The sequence below is a fragment of the Sturnira hondurensis genome, unplaced genomic scaffold (assembly GCF_014824575.4).
Source record: "Sturnira hondurensis isolate 20B ecotype Veracruz unplaced genomic scaffold, ASM1482457v3 Scaffold0018728, whole genome shotgun sequence".
NCBI classification, from domain to species: Eukaryota; Metazoa; Chordata; class Mammalia; order Chiroptera; family Phyllostomidae; genus Sturnira; species Sturnira hondurensis.
Window position 1 is genome coordinate 5,099,801 of NW_028091359.1, and position 26,971 is coordinate 5,126,771.

Below are 26,971 nucleotides of genomic sequence, written 5' to 3' on the forward strand. Positions count from 1 at the left end.
CTGCAACAGTCAAGATGGCTACTGAGTGATTAATAGTGCACAGTGGATGACACTGGACGAAAGGATGATTCACGTCCTGAGTGGAACAGTGCAAGATTTCAACACATCACTCAGAGCAGTGCACAGTTTCAAACTTAGGAATTCTTTGTTTCGGAAATTTTCCATTTAATGTTTCCAGACCACGGTTGACCACAGGTAACTGAAACTGTGGATGAGGGGAACCACTGGGTTCTGAATAGTAGTTCACAGTCCTTTCTGCCCCGAGTCACTAGCATCCCCTATGAATCGGATGCCTCACCAGCCTTTTCTGACAAAAGCATATTGAAATACAAGTGAAAAAGGCCTGTTATAACAGAAATAACTTTTAATTTTCTCTAATTTACATGTTGAAAAAATTTATAAGCATTTGATACTTCAAACTATTCACAGGAACATGATTCAAGCCACCATGTCTAGCCCTTCTCATTTGAATTGTTTTACTTTTTTCTTGGCTACATGGCCCTGACTTCTGACTATCATTAGAGTTTGTTTTTTATAGAGTTAATCATTTGCATTCATACAAATACCTTTGGAGAAAGATGCGAAACTTTCTTGTGATTGGTAATATACCTTTATTACAGGCTCAGCAAAACAGTCCCTCTTCTACAGGATCTGGTAACACAGAGCATTCCTGCAGCTCCCAGAAACAGATCTCCATCCAGCACAGACAGACCCAGGTAGGTTGGTGATTGGTAAACAGAGGAGGAGGCAAAGATCTGCTTAGAAATAAATGCTATACACATAAAATCTGTGAGTCCTCTCATTGTCTTCCCTTTAATTCTCTGACTTTACCTCATTATTTGTATTATTGTATTCAGAACTTGCATTATGAGTACTTCAAGTCTTTTGGGAGGTGCTTTAACTTTTCAAGGTGTTTTTTCCCCCTTTTTGGTATGTTCAGTGCAACCATTGATGAACGAGTGCTTGTTTGGAGACTTCTAGGCCTCAGTTCAAATTCTGTCTTTGCACCTTATACTTTATCTTTTTGGGCCTCAATTTTCTTGAGTACAAGTCATATATAAAATATGTTTGATTCTGCCCTGGCTGGGTAGCTCAGTTGGTTAGAGTGTCTTTCTGTATACCAAAAGGTTGTGGGTTTGATCCCCAGTTGGAGCACATACCTAGGTTGCAGGTTCTATCCCTAGTTGGGGCGCGTAGAGGGCGTTTGGGGTAGGTGGCAACTGATTAATGTTTCTCTCTTTCTCATTCCCTTCTCTCAAATCAGTAAACGTATCCTCTGGTGAGGATTTAAAAAATGTGGTTGATTCTAATTATCTCAAACAATGGATATAAAATGCTTATTAGGACAGTATTGACTGTCCTAATGAATGTTAATTCACTACTTTATGAAAGGAGTTCATTTATTCCTTGTACCTGCTCATTTGGTAAGACCTAGGTAAACTTCTTTAACATGCAGTTCACCAGCACAACACAATGTTCTGCTTAAACATTCTTTAGAAACTCTTTTTAATTTAGGGAATGTTGTGAATATTCAAAGATATTATTTGAAAAGGATAGTAGATAAATACTCTGTTTTGTGATACTGAGTGAGCCAAATAGCATACCAGGTTTTCTTGGCGCTGTGCTGCCTACAAGACAGGATGATTGACAATCTAGGAGACTTTCTTGAGTCTCAAAAGCTATGCAGCACTCAGGAGCAGATTTTAATTTTATTTTGAATTAATAGCCTTTGAGCAGTCAAGTAGATTTAGTTAAGCATTCAGGTCTCTCCCCTCTAATTGTTCTTTGTTTCCACTAGGTGGCAGTTTTTTTCTTTAAGAGATTTAGGTCATGTCTCAAAGTTAGTTTTCATTTCTAAAGTAGTATGTTTCTGTAATGTTCAATGCACAAAGGTTTGAGAATGTATATATTTGATTCCAGTATTAACATGTTTTTGAAGTGCAGGTGTACAGAATATAAAGCTTAAAGAATAAGATGAGGAAAGAAGATTTAATTTCTTGAGCCATGTGATTCCAGGCTATTTGTGTCAGCAGGTGCTTCCCCACAGAAAAGTAATGAGAAAAATATGATGGTACGTAATATTTTGAGACTAACTTTAAATTTTGTTTTTGTCTCTTTAGTCTGACCTCACAATAGAAAAAATATCTGCACTAGAAAACAGTAAGAATTCTGACTTAGAGAAGAAGGAAGGAAGAATAGATGATTTGTTAAGAGTAAGTATTAAAATATGGTAAAAGATGTCATACAAGCACTGATTAATGTTATATGTATTTGGAACATGTGCATGTCATGGAGATAGTTACTGTAGCCAAAGAACAAAGTTAAATCATAAACATTTGGCTATTTTCCTTTAATCCGAGGGAATCTGAGTAGCAACCAGGATCAAACCCGAATTCTAAGCATTGTCTTTAAATTAGAAGTTTTATATTGTTGAATTTTAAAACTATTTCACAACTTGGGTTTGATATTTTGTGTCCTTTTTGAAAAAAAAAGATTTTGTTTGTTTATTTTTAGAGAGAGGAGAAGGGAAGGAGAAAGAGAGGGGGAGAAACAGCAATGTGTGGTTGTCTGTTGTGCAACCCCCCGCTGGTGATGTGGCCCGCACCCCAGGCATGTGCCCTAACTGGGAATGGAACCCGTGACCCTTTGGTTCGAAGGCCAGTACTCAATCCACTGAGCCTCATCAGCCACAGTGTATTTTTTGTCTTCCATAATGTTTTCATCTAAAGTTTTTTTTGTACTTACAGGAGAAATTTTTTAAAGCTTTTATTTATTTATTTTTAGACAGAGGGGAAGAGAGGGAGAGAAACATCAATGTGTGGTTGACTCTCATGTGCCCCACATGGGGAACCTGGCCTGCAACCCAGGCATGTGCCCTGACTGGGAATCTAACTGGCGAGCCTTTGGTTCACAGGCTGGTGCTCAGTCCACTGAGCCATACCAGCCAGGGGGCAGGAGAAATTCTTAAAATAGCTAATCTGGAATTTAAAAGATATCACTTGAAAATATACCATGCTATTTTAAATATATATATTTTGAATATGCAATTTAGCTATTGACAGACCCCTTGTTAAATTTTTAAAAAATGCTTTTTATTGTTGTAATGAAAGCAATACCTACTCTTTATAAAAAACAATTCAGAGAATACTGAAAAAATATGGTGCCCATAATTACATCAACTGAGGTAAAACATTTGATATATTTCCTTTAGTAAATTCTGAGCCATTTATAGTATATATATAAATGCATATGTACATAAATATTGATGATTTATGGGTAAAAGTACCTCACATTTTCCTCTCCTCCAGCAAGTTAGAAGAGGCAGGTTTGAATCTTCTTTATACTGGGGTGCAGACTGGCCCCATGGGGCCCTGAAGGTTCAGTAGAAGAACCTCAGGGCTCCGATGACACAGCTGAGTAGGCGCCTGCTGTCTTGCTTTTTTCCATTTTTCTTACTGGGTAAGACCATATTTGAACAAAGGGTTTTTAATTTATTATAAAAATAATAAAAGTTACTGTATTTGTGGTTCTCTCCCCTCCAAAAGTTTTTACCTTTATTTCTGTAATTATCAAAAGATACAGAAGTAGTGTATTTGACTCCCTCCTATGTAAAACTTGAAATAATAGCACATATCTAAGCTGTAAGCTGATCTTTATGAGTAAAATTTGTTTTAGACTGTTATTAATAAATTAATTATTTAAATATTGTGTATAAGAATAATTCTTATATTTAAATCCTTATATTCTTATATTGTACAGAAGAACAATTCTTACATTATAAGAACAATTCTTACATTATAAGAATAATTCTTATATTTAAATTTAAGACCAAATTTATAATAATTAGTTACACATGTTTGTTAAACTTGTTTCCAAACTCATTGGCAGTTTTCTTCTTTTTCAGTTATACTTTCTATTTTATCTCTTGGTTGACTGGAAAACCTTTTTAAGTAATTGTGTCTTAAGAAGAATTTGTCCTTTCAAATTTCCTGTGCCCTTTTATATAATAGATAGCACTGTGTGCAAGATTTACGGATCATGTACACACATACACAAATACCCCTTTTCAGTTTTTCTGACATTTAATGTTTCAGAAAAGGCCATGACCAAAACAAGGACTATAATCTTTTTTCCGTGGTGATGATAAGTCTTCCCTTCTGCTTTTTACCACCCACTTTATTCTTGCATTTCAAAACATTTTGCTAAGGCACATCTATATATGGGTCTATATATTTTTTTCTGGAAATATGTGGTAAAGCCTAAGTTTAGCCCTTTTCCATTTTATGTTGACCTCTTCCTTGGTTTCTAGCTTGGAGCCTGGTCTTTAGTCTTTATTAAAAACTAGTTCTCTAGTCTTTATTCATATCATTTTATGTCTCATTTAATATGATTTTTCACAAATATATTTTATTGATTATGCCATTACAGTTGTCCCATTCCCCCCTTCACCCTGCACACCCTCCCCCACCATTCCCCCCCCCTTCGTTCATGTCCATGTCTCACAAGTTCTTTAGATTCTGTATTTCCCATAGTATTCCTGCCTCCCCCCCTGTCTAATTTCTACCTACTGTCTATGCTACTTAGTCTCTGTACCTTTCCCCCCTTCTCCTCCTCCCACCCCCTGTTGCTAACCCTCCATGTGATCTCCATTTCTATGTTTCTGCTCCTGATCTAGCTGTCCTCTTAGTTTACTTTAGTTCTAGGTGTGGTTGTTAATAACTGAGTTTGCTGTCCTTTCACTGTTCATATTTTTTATCTTTTTCTTAGATAAGCCCCTTTAACATTTCATGTAATAAGGGCTTGGTGATGATGAACTCCTTGAATTTGACCTTATCTGAGAAGCACTTTATCTGTCCTTCCATTCTAAATGAAAGCTTTGCTGGATAGAGCAATCTTGGATGTAGGTCTTTGGATTTCATGACTTGGAATACTACTTTGCAGCCCCTTCTTGCCTGTAAGGTCTCTTGAGAAATCTGCTTACAGTCTGATGGGCACTCCTTTGTAGGTGACTGTCCCCTTATCTCTTGCTGCTTCTAGGATTCTCTCCTTCATTTTAATCTTGGCTAATGTAATTATGATGTGCCTTGGTGTGTTCCTCCTTGGGTCCAACTTCTTTGGGACTCTCTGAGCTTCTTGGATTTCCTGGAAGTCTATTTCCTTTGCCAGACTGGAGAAGTTCTCCTTTATTATTTGTTCAAATAATTTTCCACTCGTGGCTGTTCTCTTCCCCTTCTGGTACCCCTATAATTTGGATGTTACAATGTTTAAAGATGTCCTGGAGGTTCCTAAGCCTCTCTTTTTGTTTTGAATTCTTGTTTCTTCCTTCTTTTCTGTTTGGTTGTTTCTTTCTTCCTTCTGGTCCACTCCTTTGATTTGAGTCCCAGTTTCCTTTCCATCACTGTTGGTTTCTTGTGCATTTCCCTTCATTTCAATCAGTTTAGCCTTCATATATTCCTCTAATTTGTGACTAAAATCAACCAATTCTGTGAGCATCCTGATCACCAGTGTTTTGAACTGTGCATCTGAAAGGTTGGCTTTTTCTTGGTCACTTAGAATTATAGGTTCTGGAGCTTTGAGCTGTTCTTGAGTCATAATGTTTGGTCTTTTTGCACCTGTTATGTATGAGGGGTGGAGCCTTAGGTGTTCGCCAGGGCTAGGCAACTCAGTCACTGGGTTGTGACACTGTATGTAGGGGTGGGCTCAGAGGGGGAAAAATGATGCTTTGCTCTGCTCTCTCTCAGATTTCTGTCCCCTCTGTGGCTTCCCACAAGCAAATTGGGCCCCTCTGGTGCTGGTTCCCAGGTGTGTGGGCCTGTGTACTCTCCAGGATCCTGTGGGTCTCTCCAACAAACTCTCTGTGAGCCTGAGAGCCTCTCCTGGCCCCTCAACCCCAAGAAAGTCTTTCCAGTTGGTGCTTTCAGGCTCTAATTCCTGTCGCTGGGGCCCTAGCTTGAGCAGACTGTCTCACTGTTCTCTCCTTCTCGTGGTTTATCTGTGTGAGAATGTGTGACCGCAGTCAGCCTTGTGCCCTCACTGGGTCCGCCCATTGCCACCACACGCCTGGGATCCACCAACCACCTTCACCTCCGCTCCTGGGTTGGTTGGACCCTGTGGTCTTTCCAGCCCAACTCCGCTCCGCTGCAGACTCTGCCCCTTTTACCCGTCTGGCTGAGTGATTCGTTGTTGTCGAATTTCCATACAGTTCAATTTTCTGTGTTTTGGCTGCGTTTTTGTTACTAAAACTTCGCTGTCTTTAAATTTAGTTGTGGGAGGGAGCACAGTGTTTCCACCTACGCCTGCATCTTTGCCGGAAGTCTAATATGATTTTCTTTCTCTTCTGAATCTCCTTAAACATTAATTGTCTTCCTATATTTTCTATTTACTGTAGCTCATCTGAGTTTTGATTCTACAAAATTACATTTTTAATTAACCACTTTTTTCCATATCTAATGCACTTTCTTTTAAATTTTTTTATGTCTCAGTTATAGATGACAGACGATATTATATTAGTTTTAGGTGTGCAACCCAGTGATTAGACATTTATGTAACTTACAAAGTGAAAACCCTGATGACTCTAGAACTCATCTAGCGCCTTGCATACTTATTACAATATCGACTGTATTCTGTATACTATACTTTACGTTCGTGTGACTGTTTTATAACTACCAATTTGTGCTTCTTAATTCCTTTATCTTTTTCGCCCAGCCCCTCTCCCCTTTGGCAATCAGCAAAATATCCTCTGTATCTGTGATTCTGTTTCAGTTTTATATGTTTATTTTGTTCTTTAGATTCCACATATAAGTGAAATCGTATCATATTCATCTTTCTCTGTCTGACTTATTTTGCTCAACATCATACTGTCTAGGTACCTTCATGTCATTGCAGATGGTAATACTCCATTCTTTTTTGTTGCCCAGTAATAAATGCCATTTTATCTTATGTATCTACCATATCTTTCTTATTCCTTCATCTGTTGATGGGCACTTAGGTTGCGTCCATGTTGTGCCTGTTGTAAATAGTGCTTGGCTAACGAACATATGGATGCATATGTTTTTTTAATATGTCTTGTTTGTTTGTTTGTTTTTTCCTGACAAATACCCAGAAGTGGAAACGCTGGGTCCTTCTTTGTCTCTTGTTAATAGCCTTTGTTTTAAAGTCTTATTTTGTTTGGTATAAGTATTGCTACTTCAGCTTTTTTTTTTCATTTCCATTTTCATGAAATATTTTAATCATTCCTTTGCTTTCCAGTCTATGGGCATCTTTTGATCTGAAGTGAGCCTCTTACAGACAGCATGAGTATGTGTCTTGTTTTCTTATCTATCCAGCCACTCTGTATTTTGATTGGAGCATTTAATTCCTTTGCATTTAAAGTAATTGCTATAAATATGTATTCTATTTTATTCAAACTTTAAATTTTCTGTTTCTTAAAGAAGACTATAACATTTCTTATGATACTGGTTTGGTGGTGATGTACTGCTTTAGCTTTTTCTTGTCTGTGAAGTTCTTTATGTGTCCTTTACTTCTAAATAACAGCTTTGCTGGGTAGGGTAATCTTGGTTGTAGGTCTTTGCTTTTCATCACTTTGAATATTTCTTGCTGATCCTTTCTGGCCGGCAAGGTTCTGATAAGAAGTCAACTGAAATCTTATAGGAGTTCCCTTGTAGGTAACTAACTTCTTTTTTCTTGCTGCATTTAAGATTCTCTTTTGTCTTTATTTTTTTGGCATTTTAATTATGACATGTCTTGATGTTGGCCTCTTTGGGTTTCTCTTGTTTGGGAATGTGTACTTCCTGGATTTGTGTGTCTGTTTCCTTTGCCAAAATTGGCAAGTTTTCTGTCATTTTTTCTTATTTTTAAAAATATTTTATTTATTTATTTTTAGAGAAAGGGGAAGGGAAGGAGAGAAACAGCAGTATGTGGTTGCCTCTTGCTCACCCCCTACTGAAGGCCTGACCTGGCCCACAACCCAGGCGTGTGCCCTGACTGGGAATCAAACTGGTAACTCTTTGGTTCACAGGTCGGCACTCAGTCCACTGAGCCACACCAGCCAGGCTGATTGTTTTCAAGTATATTTTTAATTTCTTGTTCTCTTTTCTCCTTCTGGCACCCCTGTGATGTGAATGTTGGTACATCTGATGTTGTCCTCTTAAACTAATGTATTTTTTTATTTCAGTTACTGTATTCTTCATTTCTGACTGGTCTTATTTTAGGTTGTCTGTCTCTTTGTTGAGTTTATCTATTCCTCCCCTAAATTCATTGAACATTCTTATAAGCAGTGTCTTGAACTCTGCATCTGGTGCATTGCTTATTTCCATTTTGTTTTGTTCTTTTCCTGGAGTTTTGTTCTCTCATTTGGGACATGTTTCTTTGTCTCATGTTCCTCATTTTGGTTGCTTCCCTGTGTTTGTGTCTGTGTATGAGCTGTTATGTCTCCTGGTCTTGGTTGAGTGGCCTCATGTAGTAGGTATTTTATGGGGTCCAGTGGCACAGCTGCCTTGGTCTCCTGAGCTGGGTGCTCCAGGTGTGCATACCCCTCCCCGCTGTATGAGCCACGTGCACCCTTCTGTTGCAGTTGAGCGTTGATTGCTTTTGGCATTTCAGTGGGAGGGATAGCCTTCCCCACCCCATGCTGATTGGCTGCAAGCACTAGCTGAGACTACAGCAGAGGAGCTTCTGTGCGGGGGGGGCCCACCCCTAGAGCAAGACTTGCTTCATCAAGGTTCAGGTGTCCACTGAATTCACCCCTTAAGTGTGTCATTTATGGAGGTGGTTGGGTGGTGCTCTTGTGTGTTCCAAAGCTGTCTGCTGGGTATACTGGCTCTGGGATCTCGTGGGAGGTGCAGGCCAAAGTCAGCTGCTGCCTGTGCCCTACCTGGGGCCACCTGGAGTGACCTACAACTCGATCTGCAAATAGTTGCCACTTTCGCTGGGCTTAGAGGTGCTTGTGAGAGGCCAGAGTGTGAACTGAGGCCAGCTGCTGCTGCTGCTGGTGCTGGGCTGGGCTGCTTAGCAACAAGATACACAGAGCATGCAGATGCCAGATGCTGTTTGTTTGGGGTTTGTGGAACTTTGAGAGAATTTTGGAAAGTCTGTACCATGAGCCAAGACAGTCCATTTGTGTGGAATTGCAATTGGAAGTGGCTTTAGGTGGGCCTCAAAGTTAGTTGGGGTGGAATCACAGGGGCAGGGCCTACAGTTTAGCCAGATTGGTGGAGACTCAGATAATGTTGCCTGCCTGCTGGCTCTGTGCTGAAAGGGCTCAGCAAAGGAACAGTGCCTGGGAGAAAGCCCCCACTCTAGCCTTCCTCCTTAAGCTGGAGGCTTTAGTTCCTCCGCATATCCCTAGTTTCTTTCAATTGCCCAGTGCTGGAGCTCAGATTAAGTGAGTCTGACTTGCATAGACCCTTTAAGAGGAATGTCTAGGAATCTAGGAGCCCTCCATCACATTTATCCACAATCTTCTCTGGCTTTCACAGCCAAAAGTTATGGGGACTTCTCTTCCTGGCACTTGAACCCTGAGCTGGGGGGCCCACAGGAACTCTGGCTTCTCAAGGGGGACCTCCAGAACTGACATACTCCTCCTGATTTTCATCTGCCATATGTGGATGTGGGACCAGCCCATTTTGCACTTCTGTCCCTCCTAGCAGCTAGTTATAGGACTTCTTTTCAGCTAGATTTCAGATGGTTCTGAATGATGGTGGTTCTGTAGTTCAGTTGTAATTTTGGTGTCGTGGTGGGAGCATGTGAGTGCCACCGTCTTCACCGGAAGCCTCTAATTCACTTTCTTTTCCCATCCAATACTTTCTTCATGGTTTTTGGCTTCTGTTTCATAGACACCATATCCTTTTGCATTTTATGGTGTATGATAAACAATATTCTAAAATGTTATTTTAATTTCTGTAGGAATATCATTTTCGTCGTCCTCAAGCTAGTGTTCCTTTTTAATTCAGAAATATTTTTCTTTGGTCGTGGGTTTTTTTTTTGTTTGTTTTTGTTTTTGTTTCTTTGGTTTATTACTTTTTCTCCATCTTTGAGTGAGGAGAGTAGTGTTTACACTGAGTACTTCCTTCTTTCATTGTTAGTATATGCGTGTTTGGGGCAGCTCTTATTCTTGTTTGTGTTCACTTGGGTACTGGTTGAATTGCTGAGATTTATAATTAGATATGTTTTAGGTTTAAAAAGCTCCTAGACCAGTTCCAGTACTGACAGGTTTTTGTCCAGAGTAGCTCTGCTGGACTGAAAAAGGATCACGGGCTCTTTTTGTTCTTTTATTGCCTGACTCCTAAAATTGCAAAGAGGCATCGTCTCCTTCTCAGGAGCATACCTGTACCTTTCCATTCCTGCTCTTCTCTCCCCCAGGTGCGTTACCTTTGCCTTTCTCTCTCCTAAGTTCTATGGGCCTTTCTTTTGCTTCTGTAACTTGTTTCCTGAGCTTATACAGCCCAGCTGGCCTGCTTCTGCTATCTTTGTAGTTTTCTAAATAGATTTTCTCTTATAATTTGGAGGGGGTAGAAATTGAGAAGATGGAGTATATGAAAAACTTGAGTCATAACTTAGTACTTTTGGGGTTTAAAAAAATTGTCTCCCTGACTGGCGTGGCTCAGTTGGTTGTGCATCGTCCTACAAAGTTAAGGTTGCCAGTTTGATTCCTGGTTGGGGCATGTGCCTGGGTTGTGGGCTGGTCACGGCACATGAGGGGCAACAGATGGATGCTTCTCTCTCACATTGATGTTCCTCTTCCTCTTTCTCCCTTGCTTGCCCTCTCTCTAAGAATAGATAAATAAAATCTTTTTTTAAAAATATATTTTATTGATTATGCCATTACAGTTGTTCTATTCCCCCCCTTCAATCCCCTCCACCCGCACCCTCCCTCCCCCACCATTCTCCCCCCTTAGTTTATAACCACGTGTCTCAAGTTCTTTGGATTCTATATTTCCCCCACTATTCTCGCCCTCCCCACTATTTTCTACCTACCATCTATGCTATTTTCTGTGCCTTCTCCCCCCTTCTCCCCCTCCCACCACCCTGTTTCTAACCCTCCATGTGTTCTTCATTTCTATGGTTCCACTCCTGATCTAGCTGTCCTCTTGGTTTGCTTTTGTTTTAGGTGTGGTTGTTAATAACTGTGTGTTTGCTGTCCTTTCACTGTTAATATTTTTCATCTTCTTTTTCTTATATAAGTCCCTTGAGAATTTCATATAATAAGGGCTTGGTGCTGATGAACTCCTTGAACTTGACCTTATCTGAGAAGCACTTTATCTGTCCTTCCATTCTAAATGAAAGTTTTGCTGGATAAAGCAATCTTGGCTGTAGGTCTTTGGATTTCATGACTTGGAATACTTCTTTCCAGCCCCTTCTTGCCTGTAAGGTCTCTTTTGAGAAATCCGCTGACAGTCTGATGGGTACTCCTTTGTAGGTGACTGTCCCCTTATCCCTTGCTGCTTCTAGGATTCTCTCCTTCATTTTGGTCTTGGCTAATGTAATTATGATGTGCCTTGGTGTGTTCCTTCTTGGGTCCAACTTCTTTGGGACTCTCTGAGCTTCCTGGATTTCCTGGAAGTCTATTTCCTTTGCCAGACTGGGGAAGTTCTCCTTTATTATTTGTTCAAATATGTTTTCCACTCGTGGCTGTTTCTTTCCCCCTTCTGGTACCCCTATAATTCGGATGTTGGAACGTTTAAAGATGTCCTGGAGGTTCCTAAGCCTCTCCTCATTTTTTTGAATTCTCATTTCTTCATTCCTTTCTGGTGGGATGTTTTGTTCTTCCTTCTGGTCCATTCCATTGATTTGAGTCCCAGTTTCCTTTCCATCACTATTGGTTTCCTGTGCATCTCCCTTCATTTCAATTAGTTTAGCCTTCATATGTTCCTCTAATTTGTGACTTTGTTCCTCTAATTTGTGACTATAATCTACCAGTTCTGTGAGCATCCTGATAAATAGTGTCTTGAATTGTGCTTCTGACAGGCTGACAATTTCTTGGTTGCTTAGAGTTATTGGCTCTGGGACTTTGAGTTCTTCTCGCGCCATCTTTCGGGTTGTTTGTGCCTGTTCCATAGCAGGATCAGAGCCCTAAAGTGTTCACTAGAACAGGGCAACGAAGTCGCTGGGTTGTGACGTTGTATGTGGGGGCAGGGTCAAAGAGGGACTTTGGCGTTCCGTCTGCCGCCCACCGCCCCAGCCCTCACCGGTGCCGAAGGGCAACTAAGTCGCTGGGTTGTGACGCTGTATGTGGGGGCGGGGTCAAAGAGGGACTATGGCGTCCTGTCCGCAGCCTGCCGCCATGGCCCTCACCGGTGCCGCAGTTGCTGCCGTCACCGGGCCCAGGCGTTTCGTCCCACTGCTCTCGAGTGTGCCACCGCCGTCAGCCCTCGCCCCCTGGGGCCTGCGTGGTCTGTCTCACTGTGCACGAATATGCGCCTGTGGTCTGCCCCGCACCCCAACTGGTTCCCGTCTGCCTGCGCACCTGGGTCGGGGGCCCTGTCCTGCCCGACCCTGCTCGCTGCTGGCTCCGCCCGTCCTACCATCCCCATTGAACGGTTAGATGTAGTCGGACTTCCGTATAATTCAATTTTCTGTCCTTTGGTTGTGTCTTTGTTTCTCCAAACCTTTGTTGTGTTCAAACTTGGTTGTGGGAGAAGGCACAGTGTTTCCACCTATGCCTCCATCTTGGCGGAAGTCTCAATAAAATCTTTTTGAAAAATAAGTAAATAAATGTCTACTTTCACTTTTCAGGAAGTGTTACACTCTCCTCACACCACTACCCTTCTTCTCCTTTGTTTTTTTAAGGTTTTTTCTTTCTTTGGATGTAGAGTAGTACCAAAGGAGTGGGCATGTCAAAAAAGGAAGACAGAATGATTAGAGCTTGTGTTTCTGATTTGAATGGACAGGTGACATGACCACTGGTCTCTACACCTGCTTTTAGGCAGGCGTGGATTGTTTCTTGAGTTTTACCATTTCAGTGAGGTGTTGGGAAAGGCTGCATTAGGGGCTGCTGACCAGGTACTTTTTTAAACCGGAATGCAACATTGTTTTGTGTTAGAAGGCACAAAAATTTAGAGTTTTTAAAATTTTAAATAAGCTGCCAGAGATTTCTTGATATCATGTACTTGTTTACAGATTTCAAAGGAATCTCACTTTCCAAAAGTAGATTGAATTTCATATAAACATTACACACAATCTTTGGCTTGCACATTCTTTAGTATGAATTAGGTAGTCACGTTTACCCAAATCTACTTGCACTTTGCCTTTGATATTGTGGTCCATATAACTCTGTAAGAACTAATAGGAAGAGATTACACTTATGGGGAGAGCAGAATTTGGAGATGGAAGGTGTTGTACTCTGGTCACTTTAAAAATGAAGTCTGAAAAGTCTCAGAAATTGAGGTGCTGTAATATCTTCCATTTTTGCTTTTTACTGTTTCAGAAATGCTTATATCATTTGATTGGGAAATACCAGATTTTTTTTTCTTTTCAAAATTCAAGCAAGAGTAGAGATCTTTTATTTAACACCAGAATAAATTCAGGAGTTGCAAGTCAAAATTGACCTTGGGTTAGTGGTTCTTTCCTTCTCTGTTATTGTAGAAAGCTTGAATTTTTCAAGTATATCTGCCCACAGCTAAATTAACTGTGTATTTACATTCTGGCGTTCTTGAGTCAGGACCTTGTATTCAACTAGTTAGTTCTCTCTTATGTGGGCATGGGTGTGCCTGGCTTCTCTGGTAAGAAACATGATGTAAATTCATATCTCTTTTTCTTTGGAAACAAGTGAAAAAGGGCAGTTGAACATAAAAGAACTACATGTGTTTTTTTTCAATTCTGTCACTTTTTGGTAAGTGCTTAATTACCCTTTGTAAGTATTTACTCTATAAGTGCTGTAAAGTACTTAATTGCCCTTTTTATGTATTTTAAAGATCTCATTTATCTTAAGGGTTTTTTTTCCTTCCATGACAGTTGAGGCATATATGATATACTAGATTTGCTCTACCTGGCTATTGGGAGGAGTAAAATATGATTGATAGAAAAATAAGCTCACTTCTAATGACAGAATTCATCTTTAGTAAATAGGTGATAGAAGTTTATTAAGAGAGAACAAAGTATTTACTTTTAAAAAGTCATGATTACTTCTTTGATCCTTAATTTTGCTTTTGATTTAACAACAAAAGTGATACTCAGACATTTCTAGAATTCTATTAACCTGTCTTCTTTGGGCATAATTAAAATTTTGTTTTCCATTGAAGGCCAACTGTGATTTGAGACGCCAGATTGATGAACAACAAAAAATGCTAGAGAAATACAAAGAACGATTAAATCGATGTGTGACAATGAGCAAGAAACTCCTTATAGAAAAGGTGAGTGGTAAATGGTGGCCAGGACACTCCATTCCAAAGTGCTCAGTGTATGTCATTGTTGTGGCTCCTTATTCCTTCCCTGAGATGAAAGTATTTCAAACTAGGGCATTTTAGGAAAAGACTTCGAATTTGACAATTCGGGTTCTTTCTTGCGTAGACACTTGAACCAAGCATCCAGAGGGATAATTTGGGACATTCTTTCTGGTTGTTTATTGCTTTGAGTGTGAGGTAGATTGGACATAAACATCTTGCTCTAGTTGAATTTACTTGGGGTTTTGGTTCCCTAAATTTTTATATTTATCAGTTTAAGTGTGATTTCTATTACTGTTATAGACATTTAGCAATAGTTACAATTCCATTTTAGAGATAGTATTTGGAGTAATGTATGCATATAATAATGTGATAATCAAGTGCTTTGTACTGGAAAATAGTTATGTTGGTATATACTTTTATGTATTTATTGGATGACACCTCCTATATTCAGGGTCTAGCAGAAGTAACACCACTGAGTGTGGTCGGTAGGGTGTGTGAATGTCTTGCATGAGATGGACAGCAGTATGAACATTTCACCTAAAATGTCAAATGGTGTCCTTGAGTGTGATATTGTTATGTTACAGAGTTACATGCTTATGATTTTCTAATAAAAGATTTTGATGTAATAAAAAAGGTGTTATATGTGCCAGAACCTTTAGTTGATTGGTTGCAACTTTCTTTTAATAGTTATTAGTAACCCTTTCTTGGAAGTTTTATTTTAAATTGTGTCCTAGTACTTATTTATCTTATATTGAAAGCTTTAAGGTGGCAGTGAAACTATTACAAAGTACAGGTTCAAGACAGACTGGTTGCTGAAATCTTTGGAATGTTGTTAAAATGACAACACTGATAAAAGTGGATGATTTTATTTATGCCAAAGATACTGGGGAATTCTGCTTTATCTTTTAATTGAGTTCCATTAGGAAAATGAAATTATTTTCTACTTATCTTTTTTCCCTAAGTCCAAACAAGAGAAGATGGCATGTAGAGATAAGAGCATGCAAGACCGCTTGAGATTGGGCCATTTTACCACTGTCCGACACGGGGCCTCTTTTACCGAACAGTGGACAGATGGTTATGCTTTCCAGAACCTTATCAAGTGAGTTAATTTGCAATGATTAAATTGAGAGTTGATAAGTTGGTTTGGATTTTCAGTGTCTTTTTCCATGATTTTATTTCTTAATTTTTCAGGTACATTTTAAAAAATTCTATTTTATTGATTATGCTATTACAGTTGTCCCAATTTTTCCCCTTTGCTCCTCTCCACCCAGTACCACCCACTCTTTGAGGCAGTCCCCACACTATTATTCATGTCCATGGGCCACACATGTAAGTCCTTTGGTTATTTCACTTCCTATACTGCATTTTACATCCCCATGGCTATTCTGTAACTACCTATTTGTACTTCTTAATCCCCTCACCTCTTTACCCATTCTCTCACACCCCTCTCCCATCTGGCAACCATCAAAACACTCTCTGTATCCATGATTCTGTCTCTGTTCATCTTGTTTGCTTATTTTTTATTTTTTTTAGATTCAATTGTTGATAGGTATGTATTTTTTCCATTTTATTGTTCATGGTTTTGATCTTATTTTTCTTAAATAAATCTCTTTAACATTTCATATAATAATGGTTTGATAATGATAAACTCCTTTAGTTTTTTCTTATCGGGGAAGCTCTTTATCTGCCCTTCGATTCTCAATGATAGCTTTGCTGAATAGAGCAATCTGGGCTTTAGGTCTCCGAGTTTCTTGAATTTGAATATTTCTTGCCAATCCCCTCTAGATGGCAAAGTGTCTTTTTGAGAAATCAGCTGACAGTCTTATGGGAACTCCTTTGTAGATAACTTTTCTTTGTAGATAATTTTTCTCTTGCTGTTTTTAAGATTTTCTCTTTATCTTTAACCTTGGCCTTTTAATTATAATGTGTTTTGGAGTGGGCCTTTTTGCATCCATCTAGGTTGGGACTCTGTGCTTCCTGGACTTGCATGTCTGTTTCCTTCACCAATTTAGGGAGTTTTCTTTCACATTTTTTCAAATAGATTTCTTGCTCTTTCTCTTCTCCTTTGGTAGCCAATGATGTGAATGTTGGAACACATGAAGTTGTCCCAGAGGCTGTTTATGCTATCCTCTTTTTTAAAAAATTCTTTTTACTTTTTGTTCTGTTTGGTTGTTTTTTTCCTTTTTTATGTAATCATCATCATCAATATTTCTAGTAGTTAGTGGTAGTCATCTTTTTAAAGGTATCATTTATTTATTTTTAGAGAGAGGGAAAGGGAGAGAGAAACACTGATGAGTGGGGGAAATAGCAAGTGGTTGCCTTTTGCACGTGCCCCAGCTGGGGACCGGGCCCAAAAGTCAGGCCTGGGCCCTGATGGGGAATTGAACTGGCAACCTTTTACTTTGCAGGATGATGCTCAACTAACTGAGCCATGCTGGTCAGGGCATCTTCTTTTGGTTACAAAAGTAACCAAAAGAAGTGGTTACAGTCAGTTTTAGTCATGTGTAAAGAAATGTAGGGAATGAGCTTACGTCCTGAAAAAATTTAACAAGTAATCAAAAGAATAACAAATGAATTTTACATTAAAGCTTAAAAGAATCAGAATTGCCAGAAATCTGAAATCAAGGTGTTACCAGGACCATGCTTCCTCTGAAGCCTCTAGCAAGGATCCTTCTTTGGCATTTTGTAGCTTCTCCCTTGGGTAGTTCATACATTTCACAGTTCCTGATAGATACAGAACTTACAGGATTCTGGGAATCTGTAAAAATTCTTAACTGATATATTCAGGCACTGTGTATAAATCACTGCTAAAATAAATTTTGGTGAAAATATGTGGATTGCTCTTATGTACCTCCTATTCTATATAATATGGTTAGAGTCAGTAATGCAGGTTTTTTTATTGTTGAAGGTGCCTGAATTCTTTTATTTGTTTGTTTATTTATTTATTTATTTGCTACTATAACAAAATACCATAAGCTAGATGGTTTATTTTCTCACAGTTCAGAAGGCCATCTGTCATTTTTGTAGCCTTGACAGAATCTCTGTTTTGTTTCATTTGGATGAAATCTCTTCTACCCTTTGAAATCTCTAGGGAGGATCCCCCTTTGGCGCTCTGTGGCCGCATAGCTTAGAATTCTGCTTCCACTGCATCCCCCATGTGTCTCTGTGTCTTTCCTCTCTTCTTACAAGGACACCAGTCATACTGGGTTCAGGGCTCACCATACTCCAGTATGACCTCATATTAACTAATTACGTCTTTAATGACCCTATTTACAGAGGTCATAATGTGAGGTACTAGGAGTTAGGAGTTTCACGTATATTTTGGGGTGACACAGTTCAACCTGTAATGGTGCCTAAGGCTTACTGTCTTGCTTTCTTTTATAGGCAGTGGCTTTCTAAGTAGGGTGGTTAGAATTTGAGTGAGATGGATTTATTAGGTCATTGATACTTCTGTAAAAGTTAGTAGAAGTACTTTCCATGGGTGATGAAGAGTGAGCAGTCTAAAATTAATGGCATGCAGGAAATATTTGAGGTGCAGCTATATAAAAGGCACTGTCATATATGTTGGTGATAGAACAGTTGATAAGGCATAGTTCTTAAGAGAATTAAGACATAGTCTAGACTTTGTGCTCTGAAAATAAACCATAATGAAGTATCACTGATATAGTCTTTTTAGATAACTTTTATTTGTAAGAATAAATAGGTAAGTAGTTTCAAGAATGTCAGGAATTAGTATAGGAATCCTTGTTCTATATACCATTGATCTCTGGTACATCATTTTTTATGTCAAGGCAAGCTCTTTCCTTTTTATTTAAAAATTTTTTAAAGATTTTATTTATTATTAGAAATAGGGGGAGAAACATCAGTGTGTGATTGCCTCTTGTGCACCCCTAAATGGGGACCTGGACCACAACCCAGGCATGTGCCCTGACTGGCATTCAAAACAGCAACCATTTGGTTTGCAGGCTGGCGCTCAGTCCGCTGAGCCACACCAGCCAGGGCAAGCTCTCTCTTTCTTACAATGTATAGTTTACAATGTCCCAAAGATGTTTTGGCATCTGTGTACCCTTTGTTTATGGTTTATGTTTATGTTGGTTGTGGGGCTCCTTTCTTGGTAATCTGTGGAGGTTCAATGCATGGATTCTTCCTGAAAACAATGGAATATCTATTTTATTTTTATGTTTAATAAAGGTGATTGCTAAAATCTCAATCTTCCAAAGGCATTTAGTCTTCAGAGACAAAATGTTACAGCACTCCATGGGCCACATGGAGTAATTTAAACTACATATTGTCTTATAGTTTATTGTCTTATAGTTTAAACTATGCATTATCTGGTGGTCTCCAGAGAGTTCAGAGTACCTTTTACTTATGGCCCCTTATGAGGTAGAAATGAGCTAAAGGTTTTTTTAACCTTTTTTTTTTAAATGGGGAAGCTCATGTTGAGAGAAGGTAAAATTTTTTAAGGACATCCACTGAATCAGAAGGAGAATTGTGATTTTTACCTAAAGATTCTGTGTCTCAATACAGAGTTTTTTCAAGCCAGGAATTACTCTTATACATATATTTTGGAGGGGAAGGCATATCTCTAATTAGATAGTGTAAAGCTTTTTTTAGACAAAACAGAAAACTTGAATTAAGATTTTTATTCTGTTGTTAAATTGACATGTAATCAGTATCCCAGCAAGAGAATTGTATTTTCGAACAAATGGTTATTTGCAGTACTCAGATTAGGTTAACCTTGCTTATAGTCTTGCCCGTATAGTTATAACAGCATAAATTGTATTATGGGCAGTTATCCTGGAGTCTGGTCTTGTTTTTCTGGTTGCCATTCTTCCAAGAAAGATATGCTGAATCTGGAACAGTTCTGGAGGTGACAACTACAGTGTTCAGGGAAGAGGGTAGAAGACATTTCACTTGAGAATAGGTTAAAAAGTAGATTCTGTCATTATACAAACATGAGGGTTGGATCAAGAAAGGAGATGGGGGAAAGGGCGTTAAAGACAGGGATGGAGCTAGCATTTGGCTGTCAGCTGTGATAGGTGCTTTAATGATTTTAGTCTGTTAAATAAATGGTGAATTCCAACTCCTGGTATATTTTTATGTACCAAGTCTGTAAACCTTAATATCTGTTAGGTGGTGGGATACATGAGAGGAAGTCGTTTTCTTATGTTGATATTTTTATTGGCTCCCAATTTGTAAACTTGTTTACCATGGAAAAATTAGATCTCTTATTAGGAAACAGTCTAATGATAATGATGTTAGTTAGATGTCTGAAGAGTCTTTATATATGGTTTTTATTCATTTAATGTGCTGTTCCTTAGGGAGTTTTTACTTGTAAGACTTCGTTGTGCTTTTTCTGTGGGTAGGGATGACGTAGGGGTGGTAACAGGAAAGGATGACTAGAATGAATGAAAATCTTTTTTTGCTTTGTTTAGAATCCTTCACATTTGTATCTTTCTAGATATAATTTGAGGAAACTTTAATCCAAGTAGAAAATAAAAAGTCACGTGGAACCTATAGCACTTTTTTAAGAACATAAATGCAGTTATTGAATGGTTTCATACCCGAGATTTGTTTTCTTACCTGTTAAAAAAAGGAGTCAGAAAATTCCTTTTTAGTCAGAAAACAAGCTTGGGAGAAATTGGATAATTTTCTTTCCTGCCCACTCTTTCACTGAGAAACTAATCATGAACAGTGTCTTAAAGCATGGATTCATTCTACAAAATCTTTCTGCCATCAATTATTTGGCTCTTTCAAATTGAAGATAAAATCAAATCTCTGCTTGATTTAAATGGGCTTATTTTTTCTGATGTCTGTTAGATATGCAGGTGACAATGTTAAAATTTTTTTGATCTTCTTCCTCTGTACAACATCTTTTATATTTCTAGGCAACAGGAAAGGATAAATTCACAGAGGGAAGAAATAGAAAGACAACGGAAAATGTTAGCAAAGCGGAAACCTCCTGCAATGGGACAGGTGCCTCCAGCAACCAATGAGCAGAAACAGCGGAAAAGCAAGACCAATGGAGCTGAAAATGAAACGTATGTTCTTTATTGATGTGAACTGTGAGATTATACACTCTTCTCCAAATACAAATGTTCTTCTCCAAATACAAATGTTCTCTCAAGTATCAATGGGGAAAAACGATAAATTATGGAGATTTCTAGAGCTTAAGCTTTCTTTTTATTTACGATAATGGATTTGCTCTAGTCATATAAAATAAACTCATTTTCTTGGTGCTGATCTTACTTAGGGGGTTTTGAATGAGAGGGAGAAGTAATGTCACTTAACCTGACATCATAATCTTTGGCCACTGTTATAACAAATGTGATGTCACTGTGTTCAGATGATGTGATTGCTTATGTGTGGCTGGTTCTGGGTTATGGCATGTTGTTATCTTGCAGGGGTTAAGAGGCAACTATTTCAGACTAAAGAATATACAACTAAAAAATGATCTGTACTGCTTGAAGAGCACTCAAACAGCCACAAATTTAGCAGTAAGCTAAGAAAAAATAAATATCTTAGGAAAAGGACATTTTCCCAATAAGCCAAATCTTTATACCACCAGTATTTTACTGTGCTGGGGTACTTAAGAGAAGTACTTAATTGAAGTGTCTTCAATTGCATTGTAGTCATCTTTTTCACTGCCAGTCAACAGTTAGTTCATAGGAGGAGTAGAATATCCTGAGCACAAATGCTTTCCTTTTCCACCCCCACCCCATGTCAGAGTTTCCTCTTTGATCATTGAGTTCTTGACCACTAAGAATCTTACTCTGGGACAGGAATTGGCAAACTTTTCCCAAAATGGGCCAAGATAATAAATTCTTTAGGCTTTGCAAGCTAGTGAGTGTCTGTTGTTCAACAGAATAGCCTGAAAGCAGCTGTAGACAATACATATATGAATGGATGTGGCTGTGTTCCAATAAAAAAACTTCACAAAAGCGTACTATAAGCTGAGTGGCTTGCTGCTGTATGTAGTTTGCCAACTAGACAGGAACTACCAAACAGACTTGGCATCAGAAATAAACCTATATGTTGCTTATCAATTTAAAATATTTATTTTGCTTACCCTGAAGACATTTTAAGTCATCACCTGTCTTCAGGAGGCTTTCAAATTAAAAAGGAAAGAAAAACTCTACTGATAATAATGCAGGCAATATCTAAAGAATTGATGGTAGCCATGAAGTTGGTTTCTAATTGGATTATTTAAAATTTAAAATCTCTATAATCTCTCTCTATAGCCACTGGTACTGTAGTTAGTGCATCTGTAGTGGCTACATCAGTTTTTCAGGGGGAAGAAAATTTTTGTAAAGCTGGCATTGTGGGATTCTTTAATGGAAAATAAGTTTCAGATATAAAGATAGCCACAGCCCTGGCTGGTGTAGCTCAGTGGATTGAGAGCCGGCCTATGAACCAAAGAATCGCAGTTTGACTCCCAGTCAGGGCACATGCCTGGGTTGCAGGCTAGTTCCCAGCAGGGGATGCATGAGAGGCAACCATACATTGATATATCTCTCTCTCTCTCCATCCCTTCCCCTCTAAAGTTAAATGAATAAGATATTTTATTTAAAAAATAGCTACAAATAGCAGATAGTATGATTTACTGACTAGCATGTCTTTTGCCTTTTATGTTTCATATCAGTTTACAAAAACATATTAACCCATAATCTACCTCAAGTTTAATGATATTTGTATTATACCATTGTTCAAAGTCCATGATGTTCCAGAAATGTATCCTTATTCCAGTGAGAAAGATTGGCTCAGCACCAGTCCTCACCCCATACATACTTATGTGTTAAGGAGCCTTTCTCTTGACATTTATTTAGTAAGAAGGTGTTAAATGATTATTATATACTCAGCTCTGCTTTGGACACTGAGGATACAGAGGTAAACGCTACAGCCCCAGCCATGGGAGTTTGCAGTTTATTTGTGGAAAATGAAAAGATGAATAAGCTAATAATTACATTTAGTATAAGCTTGGGAAACATCTTCACTCTTACAGCTCTGAATAACTTAAAACTAGTTTCTAAATAAAAAATAATTTCCTTTCAAAAAATCTAAGTAGGAGCCCAGATTTGAAAGATTGTCAGGCAAATGCTGTACATATTAATCTGATCATTGTCTTTCATGTATCTTTTTGTGAAGGGAAACTTTCTCCAGTATTACTTGAAAATTATTTAATTCTAGGGCATAAAACTATTCACTTAGGAGTATAAAGAAGGCATAAGTAAAAGAAAAGGGCATAGGTTATTTCCTTGCCATAGAACAATAATTAGAATTTAATCTGGGCCAATAGTATGTCAATAAATAGTTGCCATCTGGAGTGCTATGTAAAATCCAAGCTGGAAGGCATTCGGTCCAGTTTTTAATTAGAATATCAGAGGCTTGGCTCATCCCTTTGGCCAGAAGCCAAAAACAGTCTTCTGGAGTTTGGGAGTGAGTCACATTATCCTTTCCTGGTATTGAAATTTCAGGCAGAGAAAGAATTCTTAGTTAGATTTTTTATTTCCTCCCTTTTTTTTTTACTAGTGTGATAAAGTAACGTATATATAAGTATTCCTGCAACTATGAAGAGATTGCCAAAATAGCCCTACTGGGTGTATTTCTTCTTTTTTACTCTTTTTATTTTCTTTACATTAAGGCTCTGTTTTGTAGCCTTTCCTGGCTGATAGGATAGCTGTTTCTTCTTCCTCCTGCTATTTAGCATGTATCTGACAGGGGCATCTAAATCTTTGAAGTGTGTCTTGTGTGGCTTTTAGCATGTGGAGGGTGAAGGTGGAGGAGTATCTTACATCCCACTTGAAGTAGGAGCATGCGATTGGCGTCAGTGGAACATGAAACGAGTGCTTACTCATCAAGTCAGCCCTTTGAGAGTTGTGTTTAAATGGCATTTTACAAATTGTGTATTCTTTTCACATTCTCATTTAATAGTCAAAACACCTTTGTTGGGTAGGTGGATTTTTAGATAGGTTAGATATGCTAGATTTTTAGAAAACAGAGACTCAAGAGGTTAAAGTTGCTTTCCCAAGGTCATAGGGCCCAAGTTGCACTTTGAACCCTAGTCCTAACACTGCAGATTTTGGACTCTTTCCATTCTTGTTCTTCTTTTTGTTATTATAGTATTAAGGTCTAAGAGTTAGCAAAAATAATCAAATCCATTGGCTTATTATTTTGTCCTTTAAAAAAATTTGGACATAAAATTTTTGGCTACCTCTCCTAAAGGATTTTCACCTGAGTAACATTTGGGACAAAACCAATACCATAAATAGTGTAAAGTTGTATCACATTTATATTACTATTTCTTGCAAATTAGACTTTTGGCTTCGAAGCCCTTCTTTCAAAGCACATCTGATAAATCACAGGACTTTTCTCATATCATAGGACTGCAAGATAAACTTTTAGTTGGTTTAGCTAAGAGACTGAATATACTATATAGCATGCTTTGGCATTTCTCTTTAAATAGGTGTACTATGATTTAAAAATAATTTATTAAATTTGTACCATTATTTTCCAGGTTAACATTAGCAGAATACCATGAACAAGAAGAAATCTTCAAACTCAGATTAGGTCATCTTAAAAAGGTAAATAGAGAGATACAATTTTTAATTTACATGTGGTACGGAAATAAGTTGGTTATTTGGGCTAATGTGTTAGTTTCACATACCTGCAGAAATCTCTTATGATACTTTAAATTACATAGCAGCTCATATATTTTGCCTAAACTGGCTAAGAAGAAAAGGTCTTACATCAACCATGTTGTAACATAAAGGCACCTACACAGAATTTGTTATTGATGATGTTCACAGGAGCATCTTAGATACAGGTTGCTCAGTTATTTAATTCAGCTGCTCATATATTTTTGGTAGGTGCTGCTTATGGTGGTGATGGTCAATAAGCATTTAATAAACTGCTATTGGTGCCTATTTGTTTTGTTCCTACTGGGTTCTCAAATCTTGTTACATCAAAGAAACTTAAGGCACCCAGTATAATCCATACTTGCGGAACAGAACTAGATAAAGAACCTGATATATTTTTTTAAAGATTGCATTTTTATATGTACACATACAAAACATTTCTGGAAACTTAGACAATAAACTTAACAGTGGTTATAACTGGGGGATTGGGCATAGAGGGGGGGGAACAAAGGGGCAGAGGACTCTTCCTTTTGCTACTGTCATTTTTGTATGACTTGAATTTTAATATAGGCTTGGTTTTTAATGACAAAAAGTCTAGTCCTTAAAAATTTTTTTTAGTGCAAAACATGCTCCTATAGTGTTCATGAGAAAGATGTCTCTGCTCATGTTTTTGATATGAGATTCTGGAAAGATAACATTTCTTGTGTTCTGAGCTATTTGTTTTCTTTTCACTTTAGGAGGAAGCAGAAATCCAGGCAGAGCTGGAAAGGCTAGAAAGGGTTAGAAATCTACATATCAGGGAACTAAAAAGGATACATAATGAAGATAATTCACAGTAAGCAATTTGGGAGTATGCTGGGTTAGAGACTGCTGAGTACTTTCTGACATGAATCGAATGGTCTAGAACAGTGATTTTCAACCAGTGTGCACAAGAAGCTATTTAGTCAGGGGCCGTGACCTCCTCTCCTTTAGATTGTCAAATAAAAACCGACAGCAGCCGACACAACAGTAGCTGTCCAATGTGACTGAATCAAAATTATTTTCTTGGTCAGATTTTCAAAAAATATATTTTTTGGTGTACTGCAAAATTTTAGTAATTAGTTTATGTGTGCCATGAGATTAAAAGGGTTGAAAATTGCTGGTCTGAAATGCTATTTTTGTTTAATAATAAATTTGGTAAATTGATTTCATGGTGTATGTGGTTCTGTTGGAGTATGTAATACAGTTCTATCAACAAAATTATGATTTGCTTTAGTTTAAATATATGTAAACATGCTAGATTTATATAATAAATATCTGTACATATAACATGTTTACACAAGTAGTGGTCATTTAAACTATAGCTTGTGTTGTGTAAGTGGTGGGATACACTGTGTATTCACATTTCCCTACAGAAGCTTACTAAAGGAAAGAATGGGTGACATTGGGCTGTTGTGGAAATATTATTGAGTTGAGATGACATCTGTTTTCTCAGTGACCTTTAAGGACCATTCAACTGTTGAGATTTTAAGCAAGATTATGAAGTTCAGCACACTGATTTAGATGAATGTCCACCTTTGTTTATGAGTCATTTAAGAGACTGAAACTATGAAAAGGAGATGGCAAGTGGGAAATGGCTTCTGTCTGTAATCTCTTCCTTCCCACTTGCTTTGGATCTAAAACACCATTTTTTGACGTAGCTACAAGTCATGTATTTTTGTTTGGCTTGTGTGAGCCATGGACTTGTCTTTCTGTAAAGTGCCAGGCAGCCGCTGTTACTGAGCACTCTCTCTGCGTCAGGCATAGTGCTAAGTGCCCCTGTGTTCTGTCATGTAATCTTCACAGTAACCTGATGAAGTAATAGATCTTAGATAAATGATCTGGAAACATGCTTAAAAAAATTCAGGTAACTTGACCAGGGACCACTAACTAGTGGACCAAACAAAGAGTTCAACTTGGATCTGTCTGATTCCAAAGTTCATTGTCATACAGTAATGTTGTCTCTCTCCAGAGGCATGCTGCTATCTCAAAATCAAAATAATTTCGGGATTAGTAGTGGGGCTGTTTAAGATTAAGAGCTAGGTAGAAGTATTTTTAAAGTTATTTTTGCCAGAATCTCTTATTTCTTTGTCATCTTAGAAAACAGAACAAGGTGGTATCCTATATGGGGAAAATAGTTATATCATGAAAACTTTGTCTATAGAGAAAAAAATGAATGCACCTGAAACGTGTGACTCACTTTCTAATCACATCTGTTTTTAAAGCCTTGTAAAATACTGTAATTTCACTGTATGTAGTTATGTAATGGTGAGAGGATGTGGCTCTTGAATAGTTTAGAGGAACCAAGTAACAATCTGAAAATCCCTGATCTGGTGTAGTCATCTGCCCCCCTCACTGGATAGCGGGGCTGTCAATGTGTTTACAGGGAGGGAGGCCAACAAAAGACACAGGTCTGCTTGTAGCTATGTGCAGACTGGCACTGGTGTCTCATGGCTCTACAGCTAATGCTGTTCCTTGTAACTCTGCAGTGTCTTTGAATCCTGTAACTGTCTTTATGCTCAGAATTAGCTATATTGGCTTTGATTGCAAAACCATCAGCAGCAGCTATGGTAATGTGTGTAACATGTTAAATATTCGGGAAATTTTGCAAACTTGGTAGATTGTGTAATCCTTGACCTCAGAATGTTATGTATTCCCTGTTCCCACAGATTTAAAGATCATCCAACGCTAAATGACAGATATTTGTTGTTACATCTCTTGGGTAGAGGAGGTTTCAGTGAAGTTTATAAGGTAAGTATGAGGAGTGGCTACAGAGACTAAGGGTTAAATTACTGGTTATTAACAGCTGAGGGAACATTTAGAATAGTGATAACTGTGGGTTGGTATCTACTGGTTGAAATTCAAAACTTTTAAGAACTGTTTTTAATAAACTTCAGTCCCTAAGCAGGATACAAGAGTTTACCCTGTTTTCAAGTT

General features: G+C 38.1%; 1 protein-coding gene across 6 annotated transcripts in view; it reads left to right on the forward strand.

Moving 5' to 3' along the window:
- TLK2 (tousled like kinase 2) overlaps window positions 1-26,971 on the forward strand; it is a 123,139-nt gene that overhangs the window by 70,065 nt on the left and 26,103 nt on the right. For 4 of the 6 annotated variants that reach the window (XM_037070362.1, XM_037070361.1, XM_037070356.1 and 1 more), the window contains 8 exons: window positions 621-716; window positions 2,121-2,213; window positions 14,238-14,348; window positions 15,344-15,480; window positions 20,270-20,422; window positions 23,896-23,962; window positions 24,754-24,851; window positions 26,704-26,785. In XM_037070362.1, the coding sequence (XP_036926257.1) occupies window positions 621-716; window positions 2,121-2,213; window positions 14,238-14,348; window positions 15,344-15,480; window positions 20,270-20,422; window positions 23,896-23,962; window positions 24,754-24,851; window positions 26,704-26,785 (837 nt within the window). The remainder of the gene's footprint in view (window positions 1-620; window positions 717-2,120; window positions 2,214-14,237; window positions 14,349-15,343; window positions 15,481-20,269; window positions 20,423-23,895; window positions 23,963-24,753; window positions 24,852-26,703; window positions 26,786-26,971) is intronic. The other 2 variants (XM_037070357.1, XM_037070359.1) reach the window with 2 other exon arrangements.